Source organism: Micropterus dolomieu, linkage group LG23 (assembly GCF_021292245.1).
Source record: "Micropterus dolomieu isolate WLL.071019.BEF.003 ecotype Adirondacks linkage group LG23, ASM2129224v1, whole genome shotgun sequence".
Taxonomy (NCBI): domain Eukaryota; kingdom Metazoa; phylum Chordata; class Actinopteri; order Centrarchiformes; family Centrarchidae; genus Micropterus; species Micropterus dolomieu.
In genome coordinates this window covers 23,845,023-23,858,310 of record NC_060172.1, presented here as the reverse complement: position 1 = coordinate 23,858,310, position 13,288 = coordinate 23,845,023, and the positions used below count along the sequence as shown (strand labels likewise).

General features: G+C 41.4%; 2 protein-coding genes across 5 annotated transcripts in view; one reads left to right on the top strand and one right to left on the bottom strand.

Annotated features, from left to right (window-relative positions):
• The window catches only part of klhl13 (kelch-like family member 13), a 69,224-nt gene that overhangs the window by 20,228 nt on the left and 35,708 nt on the right, over positions 1-13,288 (bottom strand). The window lies entirely within an intron of this gene.
• Positions 4,898-12,161, top strand: LOC123962970 (hydroxyacid oxidase 1-like). The gene is made up of 7 exons (XM_046039481.1): positions 4,898-4,986; positions 6,279-6,605; positions 6,698-6,870; positions 8,657-8,748; positions 10,581-10,739; positions 10,836-10,905; positions 11,042-12,161. Exons 1-7 carry the CDS (start codon positions 4,898-4,900, stop codon positions 11,107-11,109), a joined length of 978 nt encoding a protein of 325 aa, XP_045895437.1. The 3' UTR covers positions 11,110-12,161.

Sequence of the window (13,288 nt, the reverse complement as noted above, 5' to 3'; positions counted from 1 at the left end):
ATGATATTGACCAGTTATTACGACCACAGGATTTCAATCAATTTTGCAATGAATTTGTTTCTTCAATCTAAATTTTAATAGGAATGCATTTTATTTGTTGACTGTTTGTTGACAACCTCAGATCTTTCCAGCCTGCCCCCGTCTCACCACCCTCTCACCATGCCAACTTTGTCCTCCTCAACACCCGATCGATTAACAAGAAAGCCCTTGCCCTCCATGAAGTAATCCTTGACAACACGCTGGATTTCCTTCTGCTCACCGAAACCTGGCAACAACCCAATGACTTCTCTCTCAACCAAGCATCCCCCACTGGCTACAATTACATCTGCAAACCCCGCCCCTCGCCATTATCTACAATCACAACTTCTGGATCACTGAACTCACCCTACCCTTATTATCTTCATTTGAATATCTCGCCTTCAAAGCTCTTTCCTCATGACAGTTATCCTCATCTACTGGCCACCTAAACCAAATCCTTCCTTCCTCTCTGATTTTACAGAACACCTCACACTAGCCTCATCTCTCTCTTCATGTCTGCTGCTACTCAGTGACTTAAACATCCAAATAGACTCCCCCACCTGCAAGCTGTCATCAGAATTCACCATTTTACTGGAAAACTTCACTCTCATCCAACATGTCACATTCCCCACCCATGACAAAGGACACATCCTCGACCTGGTCTGCTCCACTAACCTACCAGTGCTCGACCTCCATCCATGCCTCTTTCCCCTCTCTGATCACAAACTGATACAGTTCACAATTCCTTCTACAACCACACGCCCCCGCCTCCTCAGAGAAATCACCTTCCACAAACCTTAAATCCATTGATCGCCACCATCTCTCTGAACTGCTCTCCACCACTCTCCACCTGGACTCAACCATCACCTCACCTGATGATCTCACTAACCACCTCAACTCCGCTTTGTCTTCCTCCCTTAACACTCTGACCCCCCTCAAAACAAAAACTGTCACCTTTAACACCTCGTCACCCTGGTACACACCTGCACTACAGAAAATGATACAAACTGGCCGCCAACTTGAGCGTCTGACAAAAAAAATCCATCTCTTACAGTCCACCATGAAGCTTATAAACTCCACCTCATTGCCTACAAAGATGCCCTCATTGCTGTCAAATCTGCCTACCTCTCCTCCATCTTCACCAACCCCTGTCATAACCCCAGAACCCTCTTCTCCACAATGAACAACCTCATCATCTCTTGGACCGACACCCTCCCTACCTCTACTCCGGATCTCTGCAACTCATTCCTTCACTTTTTCGCTGATAAAATCAACACTATTTATCAATCTGGGGGTGGCGATTGCGCAATGGATAAGACTATGCCTTTGGTGTGAGAGACCCGGGTTCAATCCCCCACTGTGACATATCCACCATTGTGTTCCTGAGCAAGACACTTAACCCCTCGTTGCTCCAGAGGCGTGCAACCTCTGACGTATATAGCAATTGTAAGTCGCTTTGGATAAAAGCGTCAGCTAAATGAATAACTGTAAATCTCTATCCCCTGCATTTGACCTCCCAGTATCTACTCCAGCACCTACCACGGACCCTGAGTGCAGCCTTCGATACCGTGAGCCATAACATCCTGCTCACCAGACTCAAAGACCTTGGTATCGAAGGTACTGCACTCACCTGGCTCCGTTCCTACCTTTCCAACATATCCCACTTCATCTCTCTTCATAACCATACCTCTGCTACAGTCACAGTCACCCAAGGCGTTCCCCAAGGCTCCGTACTCGGCCCCCTTCTCTTCATCATCTACATCCTCTCCCTTGGTCAGATACTCCGCCACTTCAACCTGAACTTCCACTGTTATGCCGATGACACCCAGATCTACCTCAGCACCAAATCCCCCCACAATCTCCCCCCTCTCCCACATCAACTCCTGTCTGTCAGCTATTAAAACCTGGATGCAACACAACTTCCTCAAACTAAACAGCATAAACCAGAATTCCTCCTCATAGGCTCCAAATCCACTCTCAGCAAAGCCAATAACCCCACTCTCACCATCGACGGCACCATTGTCTCCCCATTTCCCCAGGCCCTCAACCTCGGTGTGATTTTTGATTCAACCCTCTCCACCATTGACACACTGAGCCTAAGTGCTCAAACAGAAACTAACATTCACACACATTCATACACTGGCGGAACAGCCGCCAGGGGCAATTCGGGGTTCAGTATCTTGCCCAAGGACACTTCGACATGCAGCCTGGGGGAGCCGGGATTGACCCGCCGACCTTCCGATTAACGGCCAACCCGCTCTATACCCTTTGATCTTTGCTTGAAACAATTTTAAAATGTAAAGTTAACATAAAACAAGTAATAGGCAGAATACTTAATACACATAACATGAATAGTCTCAATAGCCTTAGAATCAAATGGGAAACGGACCTAGATGAAACGATTCCAGAAGAAATATGGCAAAAAATTATACAGTGTAGCATGTCTAAACTACTTATGAATTTTAATAAATTTATGAGAATACCCAATTATGAATTTTAATATTCAGACAACATTAATCTATAAATCTCTCGTTTCACGGGGCACCACCGGAGTTGTTATTAACCTAGAGTTTCCGGACCTCTAGGTAGCTTTTAATAATTATACAATTATTCACCAGTGATCAGTTAGTTAATAATCGCTCAATTATCTTAAATCAATCAGTCAGTCTCATATCTAAAAGGGTAAATTCTCTTGGCAGGGACTTAGAAGTAGGCAATACACACAATTCCTTGGTTACAGTGAATTTATTAACTAACTAAGGTGATATAAAATGTGGTTAAATACATCAGAGAAATAAACAATGAGAATGGATGTTCGATTGTGGGAAGCATTTGACTCATACGGCAGAGGAGAACTAATGAAAGTAAGCTATGAGTTTAGGAGTTAAAAAGACAATATTAACATTATGGGACATCCCCGACCACAGAATGCTTTGTTTTGGTCTTACTGCTTGTCGGCGGCCTGCTTTGGCCTGTTGCACGGGTCCCACGCTAGCTGCCCGATTCCTGGCTTTTTGCTAGGGGATTCTCCGTGTCTGGTTGAAGAAAAACCCTCAAGGGTTGGCCGTCCTCCGTCTGGCAATTCGGCTGTTTCGTGCGTGCCGAAGCGTCCAGAGAGCAGAGTGAAGAGGAAGAGCAGAGGGAACAACATCGGGTGTCGCTCTTTTGTTGTCTGGGACGTGGTTCCCCAGAGGGAAGTCTTTCGGTTCCCGCAGGGCGGGCCGTTTCCAGTTTCCCGAGGGACTATCTAAACTTTTAATAAGTCTATAAAAAGGAAGAGAAAATCTATTTGCGCGTATTATAATCAAATATTTTCCACAATCAAACCTCACTGGTCAAACGGTTGTACCGTTCTAAGTTTAAGCATTTGGTAACAGGAAAAGACTTGTCAAATTATTGGTCATGATAAATAATGACTGACATTTTGTTACGGTGGGTGGTGTGGAGGCAGGTTGGAGGACCCAAACGCAGGACACAGAGCGGAGCAGGTATAGTTCAGTGGTTTAATTAAACAAACAAAAGGCGAGCACACTTACTGATTGAGTGGCTGATACAAAATCCAAAACAAAGGTAGTTCCTAACAGAAATCCAAAATCCAGAGGTACAGGGTGACAAGACAAGCAAGACTGGTTACAGGAAGGCAGAGAGTACACAGACGACAGACTGAGGGGGTAACATGAACAATGACCGGACAAGGGCTGAACAGAAAGACCACACATATATACCAGGAATAACGAGCAGGGCGGGAGCAACACAGGTGACAGACATGAGGCTAACGAGGGAGGCAGAGAGACAGCAGGAAAACAGAGAGGCAGGCAGGCAAAGACAACAGAGAGAGCACTTAAAAAGCAGACATGGGGCAGAGAGAATAACCAAGAATGCGACAGAGCTAAACAGAACCAGTAAAAGAACAAGGGAATACACAAGACTAAACAGGGAACACAAGTAAACACAAAAGATATTAACTAATGTACAGGACTAGGAACTAACTGAACAAGACTACACAGAGAAACACAGAACCTAAAACAGACTTAAACAGGAAAGACATGAACACAAAAACCACACTCCTAACACATTTATACATTATACAACGGCATTTCAGATGATGGTATGTAATACTTATTTCGTCCACTTGGGGGAGCTCAGGTTACATGAGGAAAGCTTAGATTAATTCAAAAACAATCTTCTCAGGAGCTGGAAAATTTAGTTATTTAGCCTTAAATTCAAGCTGGCAATTAATAGCGTGTAGTATGACATTTATCATCATTTCTAAAGGAACTGTGTGAGAAAGTATTGCAAACAAGCATTGGTTACACATAAGATGAAGGAGTGTCCTTAACCTTGCTGAAAATAAAAACACTGCAAAAGTAACTTATTTAGATTCTTTTCAGCAATAATATCAACAACAGATAGCAACAACATGGTAACATAACTACTCAAATAGAGGCAAACTCCACTACTAACTTAGCAAGGATTATTATTTGCGTGGCTCCGTTGGATGCCACTTTTTCTGGGTGCCACCTGAACATGATGGCCTTCTGCTCTTTGTTGGCTAGGAGGCTTATCCTGTTTAAATGGAAAGATACTCTCCCCCCAACATATGGCCAATGGATTAGGGAGGTCATGAGTTAGGTTCACCTGTAAAAAATTAGATACACTGTAAGAGGGTCCACTAGGAAATTTTATGTCATTTGGCAGCCATTTATGTCCTTTGTAGAAGGCACGGCAGCTACTAACATATCTATGTAACCCAATTGTGTGTGCACACCTGTGTTTTGTTTTTGTTTTTTCTTATTGATGCTGTCTTTTTCTTTTTTGTACCTAGATATTTTAAATTATATATGTATGAATCTGCAGAGTCATATTTGAATATGTCGGGATGTATGGAAATTTGCTGGTGGTCCAATACTTGTGGGTGGGGGGTATTGGGGAGTTGGTTGGTTTGTTTGTCTGTCTGACAGGAACTAGGTTTGTTATATTTGAAAATAAAAGAGACCTTGATCAAAAAAAATTAAATAAACAGCACTGCCCCTTGGCGGCAAGGGGCTGGCTGCTGCATCGCTCCATATTAGCCGGTAGTTTGACGCTGTGGTGCCTTTTTCTTGGCCGAGTTTCCCTCATGTAATAAACAAGAGGCACAAAATCATTAGTCTCTATCTTAATTTTTCAATAATTTATTAACATACAAAAAGTACAAAATATACGAAAATGACAATTAATATAAAGTTATAATTAAAGAAAATAATAAAAATAGAATGGAAAAATAGAAGTGTAGTTTAGATCAACTTTGTTATTTTGTCAATTTAGAGGGTTTTATCCTCCTATTCAGAACCTAGACAAAAATCCTAAAGATTACTCAAAGACCCTCACATTTACTCAGATTAGCCTACTAGAATCATTGGACATTAAACTTAACATTACATTGGTATTAAATGATTCAATTCTTAATCCAAATTATTAAAGAGAGATAACTGACCCATTTTGTCGGAGACCTATTCCCTCCTTCCTCTGGAATCAAGTCTACCGGCCACTCCTTGTTTCTCAAATATAAACCTCTAAAACTACAGCCACGTAGGCAACATGGCTGATTTCTAAACTCTAAACATTTCTGATGTTCTAGGTACTTTCCAGGATATTAAGGTTCAACAAAACAAGTCAATTAGTAATTAGTTAATCTAAATCCCCTTGTGTATGTGACCCCTCATTTCCAGGAAGAGCCTCTTTCTTCCTCTGAAACACATGAACCTTTTTAAACTTTTTTTAAAGTAACATGGTTCTCACAAGAAATCAAAGGTGAAACAGTATGATTTGTTTGTTTTCTTAACAGGAATATTCTATAGGTACATACACACTTTTTATAACATTTTATGATAACTGTGATTACATTTTCCCCAACTCCTCTCGAGTCTGTTCTCTCATGTGCAGAGTGTTCCCGAATTTATCACTTTATTCACTTATCTTTGTTTTATGGGTTTCAATGTCAAATCGACCTTCCATTTCCCGTCTTGTGTATACAGCGCTGTTCCCAATATCACTTTCACAGCTGCATCTCTCTAACCTTTATCCTCTTCCCATAACTCACAGTTCACTGTTTTGGTAACAACAACCAATGGGAAAATCTTTTTGGCAGTCGCCGCTGAGGGAAAAGGTCCCTTAGCAATGAATATCAAAGGAAACACCTTTACTCTGAAGCTTTTTATTCCCTTAATTATCTTTCCAACCTTATGACTGTTATTTATAAATTATTTCTCTGCACGTAGGCCTTTAACTACTACAAAAACACCATTAATACCAGTATTATTATGTGTCTACCCAGCATGTGGAGCAGTGGGAACAGGGATGATGCTGAGCTCCTGGGCCACCTCCACCATAGAGGAAGTGATGTCTGCATCGATAACCATGCTGGGCCATAAGGGTGTCCTGTGGCTGCAGCTTTACATCTATAAAGACAGAGAGCTGACACTATCATTGGTCCACCGGGCAGAGGAGGCGGGCTATAAGGCTATCTTTGTTACTGTGGATACTCCATACTTGGGGAAGAGATGGGACGACATGCGCAACCGCTTTAAACTACCTCCACATCTGAGGTAGGAACCAAACACAACAGCAAGAACAGAGGAAAATGTAATCAATTCCCAAATTGTGTGTGTTAGTGTGCTTTTGTATTGTGTGTCCCCAGCATGTCTAACTTCTCAGGAGACTCCCTGGCTTTCTCTGAGGGAAACTATGGCAATGACAGTGGTTTGGCTGTTTATGTTGCAAAAGCAATAGACCCAACTCTCTGTTGGGATGACATCACCTGGCTGAAAAAACACACACATCTACCTGTGATTGTGAAAGGAGTCCTGAGTGGTATGCACAAACCTTATGCCCCAATTTCATCATAGTCCTGATAGTTATGTAAAACTGTTTTTAACAGATTTTAATGTGATTCTCCAAAAAGTTAAGTTTTTGCCCACATTGTCCCAATCCTGAACCCAAGTGAGATGGCGTAGAAGGGGTTCTTGTGGTAGCTGCTCACATACAGTCCCCTCCAAAAGGTGAGGCAAATTCCTTTGTTTTTGTTGTTCACTGAAGACATTTAGGTTTAAGATCAAAAGATGAGTATGAGAGAAGAGTTCAGAACTTCAGCTCTCATTTCATGGTATTCACATCTAGATGTGTTAAAAAACTCAGGACATACCACCCTTTGTTTGAATCCACCCATTTTTCAAGTGAGCAAAACTATTGGAACATGTGACTGACAGATGTTTCTTGTTGCCCAGGTGTTGTTTTTTAGGTTGATTGTCCAAACATTAAAACTAGTCTAAGTTTTCATCCTTGGTTCAAACCTATAAAGACTGCATTTCCTGTTAAAGAGGATAAACCAACATGAAGACCAGAGAGCTGTCTATGGGAGAAAAGCAAGCCACTGTCAAGCTGAGAAAAGAAGGAAAATCGAGCAGAGTCTTTGGACAAACTACTGGTATAGTCCAACAGGTCAGCCAAGGAAAACAACAGTAGTTGATGACAGAAATATCATGAGAGCTGTGAAGAAAACCCCCAAAACATCAGTAAGTGACACCACCGACCTCCACAGGTATCACAATCCACTGTTGGAAGAAGACTCAGAGAGCAGAAATATAGAGGCACACCACAAGATGCAAACCACTCATCAGCAGGAAGAATCGGAAGGCCAGATTGAAATTTGCAAAGAAGTACAGAGATGAGCTCTGAACTGAAAGTTCTGGAACACAATCTTATGGACTGATGAGATCAAGATTAATCTCTAGCAAAGTGATGGAAAGGCCAAAGTGTGGAGAAAGAAAGGAACTGCTTATGATCCGAAGCATACAAGCTCATCTGTGACGCATGGTGGAGGTAATGTCATGGCTTGGGCGTGCATGGCTGCTTCTGAAACAGGCTCATTAATATTTATTGATGATGGAACTGATGATGGTAGCAGCAGAATTCAGAAGTGGACAGAAACATTTTGTCTGCCAATTTACAGAGAAATGCATTGAAACTAATGGGGAGGAAGTTTATCATGCAGCAGGACAATGACCCAAAGCACACTGCCAACAAAACAAAGGACTGTGGAAGGTTTTAGACTGGCCAAGTCAATCACCTGATCTTAACCCAATAGAGCAGCATTTCACCTCCTTAGGAGGAGACTGAGGGGAGAAACACCCTGAAACAAACAAAACTGAAAGAAGCTGCAGTAAAAGCCTGGAATAGCATCACAAATGAAGAAAGCAACAGTTTGGTGATGTCGGTGGGTTGCAGTCTTGAGGCAGTTATTGCAAGCAAGGGTTCTGCCACCAAATATTAAATGTTATTTACTTGAAGATTGCTCACCTAAGAATGCTGTGGTCTAATACAAACGGTGAAATGTCCTGAGTTGTTTAACACATCTAGATGTAAATACCAGGAAATAAAAGCTGAAATTCTGAACTCATCTTTTGATCTTAAACCCAAATGTCTTCAGTGAACAACAAAAACAAAGGAATTTGCCTTACCGTTCCAATACTTTTGGAGGGGACTGTAAGTCCAATTTAGAGGTATCAGCAGTCAGTTTTTGATACTTAACCAGATCTTTTTCTGGTTCAAGATGAACTTGTTCAGCAGTGTTTGTGTGTGTGTGTGTGTGTATGGTCAGGTGAGGATGCTGTCCAGGCTGTGAACTATGGTGTTGATGGGATCCTGGTGTCCAATCACGGAGCTCGACAACTGGATGGAGTTCCTGCCACGGTCTGTGTGTGTGTTTGTTGTGTGTGTGTGTGTAATATTCCTTTATGAAATAACAGTTATCAGACAGTATCTTCCATCTTATATGATGATTTTAAGACATACTGTACATATAACCTTGCATATAATTTATACTACAATTATGCCAAATTGTAGATTTACAATAGACTTAAATCTGGCATCTACAGAAAGCTAGTCCTCTTTTTTTCATAGCTTTGACTTTGAGATTGACAGTTGAATCAGGCTCCATCCATCGAAGCATCGAATCTTCGATATTAGGGGTCAGCCCTAAATTACAAGACAACACAGATGAATCAGGGACTAATAACCAAATATGAAAACAGTCTGCAAAAGGTTTTGTCCACCTATAAATGTCAATATTGAGACCGTGGACCAACTGTTACTACTGTACACAAATTACCACAGGCAACAAATCCTTAAAATTACTATGAGCTCTTTAAGATAAGATGGTGCCTGATCATTAAGAGCTTTGTAAGTGAGCAGCAGGATATTCTGGATTTTATAGGGAGCCAATGCAGAGAAGTTAAACCAGGAGGAATATGATCTCTTTTCCTGGTCAGAACACGTGCCGCAGTATTCTGGATCAGCTGTAGAGTCTTAATGGACTTGAGCAGTTGCCATAATCCAGCCTAGATGTAATGAATGCATGGAATAGTTTTTCCGCATTTTTGCAATATTACGTAGGTGAAAAAAGGCGGTCCTTGAAGTTTGTTTAATGTGAGAATTAAAGAACATGCCCTGATCAAAGACTTCGAGATTCTCTGAGGTGTTTGGGCCCAAGTACAACGACTTCAGTTTTATGAGTTTAACATCATTACAGCTCATCCAGGTTTTTACATCCTGAAGAGAGCGAGGGAGAGAGAGAGAGGGAGAGGGCAAGAGACGAACAGAGAGAAAAAGAGAGGGATGATGGAAGGAGAGAGAGGGGAGGGAGGCAGCCTACACAATATACACACACAGAGGTACAGACAGTAAAGGTGATGTTGCTATAGACTAAATGAAAAATGGTACAGATATTTATAGTAGTGTTAATGATAACAATCGTAATGTTAATGATTATAATAACAATTATAATAAGAATTTAGGACATGTCCTAAATTAAGAAAATTCTGGGAAGAGGTGTTTGAGGCAACCTCTTACCATCTTGTAAAACACTAAGAGTAATAATTTATTTTATTTCTGAATGAAAATGTTTGCTTAAACATGCATGCAGACAGCTATAGGTGGGACTTATTAGCGGGAAAACACGTTGGGGCCACAGCATAAAGCCTTACCTAGTCCAAGTTTAAATTTTATAGCAATACCACAGAAAATTATTTTAGAAAGGTTTTACTAAGGGTATGTCTAAGCGTTTAAAAAAAAAAGAAAAGATAACAGCCAGTTCAGTCTCTTCGACACGCAACCAGGGGGAGCCAGAGATTGAACCACTAACCTTCAGATTAGCGGCCAACCCGCTCTACCTCCTGAGCCACAGCCGTATCATGCTATAGTGAAGCACGTATCATGCACATACCGGGCATGACTGATCCAAAGGTGGCACTACTAGATCTAATACTGATTGGCATTGATGGAAGAGCTTAAAGATACCTTACAATGTTGCTACCAACAGTGGTTAAAACCTGTTCCCCCAGTATACAATTTTTAGACTGAAAGTTATGGGAAATTTACCAGATGGAACAAATAACGCACTCCTTGAGACTCAAAACAGATATATTTATTGAAAGGTGGGGCCTTTCCATGGCTATATTAATGCAGTAAAATGTTTTGAATGTTTTAAATTTAAAATAAGTGTGTGTGTGTGTTTGTGTTTGTAGCTGGATATGTTGGAAGAGGTGGTGAAGGCAGTGCAGGGTCGCTGTGAGGTCTACATGGACGGAGGAGTGAGGCGAGGGACAGATGTCCTAAAGGCCTTAGCTCTTGGAGCAAAAGCTGTCTTCATCGGCCGACCGGTGCTGTGGGGACTTGCCTGTCAGGTGAATCACCACACTCATTTACAGTCTCATTAGCCTTAATTAGAAGAACACTGACACAAAACTAAACAAATATGTTACATGTGTGTGTGTGTCCAGGGGGAACAAGGAGTAACTGAGATTCTGGAACTTATAAAAGAGGAGCTGAGACTGGCTATGGCCCTGTCAGGTAACACCCCCCCATAGCTATATTGTGAAAATACCCATCTATCAACAGTTCTTCCTAAACCACTGTGTGTGTGTGTGTGTGTGTGTGTGTGTGTGTGTGTGTGTGTGTGTGTGTGTGTGTGTGTGTGTGTGTGCAGGTTGTCGTTCTGTATCCGAGGTGAGGAGGTCCCTGGTCAGGAGAGTAGAGTTCACCTCCAGGATGTGAGAGAAGGAATTGTTGCAGGAATCACAGGACAATACATTCTGTCAAATGATTTAGCCTTCTTTGGATTTAGACAGTTGGTTCTACTGATCATCCAATCTAATGTAAGACTGAAGTATAATACCGTCCATTGTCTTGAAATAAGTAAATAAAGTGGTTGATTAAAGGGGCACTCCACTGATTTTACAAATGAAGACCAGTTTACTGGTCATGATTAGTACTACTCAGCATTATTTAATGTCTTCTGTGCCTCTGCAGAAGCTTTTTCAAGACAAAATGACTCAAGGGTCATTACTGTAATTGCAAATTTGGGACGTCAAGTTTGAAAGATGTTGGTGTAGCAAACCTACTTACTGTTAATGAAATTATGAATAATAATATTCGGAAATATTATATCTGTTCGCCTAAGGCCTTCAGGACGCCTTAGGTATGGTTTTAATAATTACACAATTATTTACTAGTGATCAGTTATCATTTTGGTCAGTTTAATCAATCAGTCAGTCTCATATCAAAGTTGTGAATCCTCCGTCCAGTGACTTGGATTTAAACAGTACACACACACAGTTCCTGTGATTAAGGTGAAATGTATTAACTAACTAAAGTGAATACAAGTGATTAAACAACCAGAAGGCAATCAATGAGAGTAACAAAGTGGTGAATTTAGTTGGTCTATTGTGGAAAGAATTTGGGAGTAAGAGAACTAAGGAACGCAAATTATATGCTCATAACTAAGTTCGATTTGGCTAATCCTTTAGACTAAAGGTCTAAAGGATTAAAGCTAAACTGGCTGCTGGTTGTTACATTCACAGTGGCTTGTTACGCTATACGGCAGTCACTCGGCTCTGTCAGGGATTATTCCGGGGGTCCACCCGCTTCGGCTTGTGATGAAGAAACTCTTGCAGTGATACAGTTAACCCTGGCTCGGTTTGTTGTTTGATGTCTTCTGTGTGATACAGCTGGTGTAACTAACCCATGTGGCTGGCCTCCGACTTGTTGTCGTTGGGAGGAGTGAGGTTAACGTTAACTCGATGGAAATAAAGCTGAAAAGAAACTTAGTTGACCCTGAATTCAAAGTTGCGTTACTTAAACGGTCTGATAATAACAAACAAAACAAAAGGAAATTAACTTCAATGACAGTTCGCAAAAATATGGCTAAGTATGTTGCTGGCAAACAAAAAAAATTTCACGGACAATGCTGGGCTGAAGTCTTAAAGGAGACCTATTATGCTTTTCCACATTTTACAACTTATCTACAATGTTATAATGTTGGATGTTCATGTTAAACATGGCAAAAGTTTCAAAAAATGAAATGAAAAGTATTTAAAAGAAATCCCTGTGAGCAAAAACCTCAGATTTCCTCCTGTTCTGAACACTCTGTTTTGAACTGCTTTTTCTACCAAGTGCTCCGTTCTATGTAATACCGAGCCAGAAGGATGGTGTTCCATATATGGGCATAGCAACGCCACAGCAACGGCTCAGTCTGCCTGTTATGCCCAGCAACAACAACAGCCTGGTAACATACTTCAGGTCTTGACCAATCAGAAGACAGTGGGCTTTGAGAGGGGGGGGGCTCACACAGACAAAATAAAATATTTTTTTGAAATTTGAATCATGCAAATCTGCCATACAGGAGTCACAGAACTACAATATAGAACTGGAAAAGCAGTTTAATAGGTCTCCTTTAAGGCGTTGGCGTTGCTTGGACACAGGAGCCCGCTCCGGTGCTGAGAGAGCGCATGTGGCGCTGTGTTTTGTTGCTTGGGGAATGATATTGGGGCAGGATATGGAGGGATTAATTGGTCAGAACTAAAACTAAAAGTCTAAAACTAAAAGTCGAAATCGGAAACTAAAAGTCGAAGTCGAAAATGAATTTGGTATTTAGGATAGGTCATTTGGTATTTAGGATAGGGCATTTGGTATTTAGGATAGGGCATTTGGTATTAAGGATTGGGCGTTTAGTCATTTAGCCATTGAGGATTGGGGATTTGGGGATTGAGGATTGGGGATTTGGGGATTTAGGATTGAGGAGCATATGCAAATAAGGAGGCGTGGGCCAAATACTGGAGGTTGGGTTTGAAATGGCTGGTGCGCAGAGACACCTTATGGACAGCAGAGGGAGCTCCCAGTGCTAAGGAGCACAGTGTAATTAAACCAAACAGAGCGAGTGAGCAAGGCTGGAGGG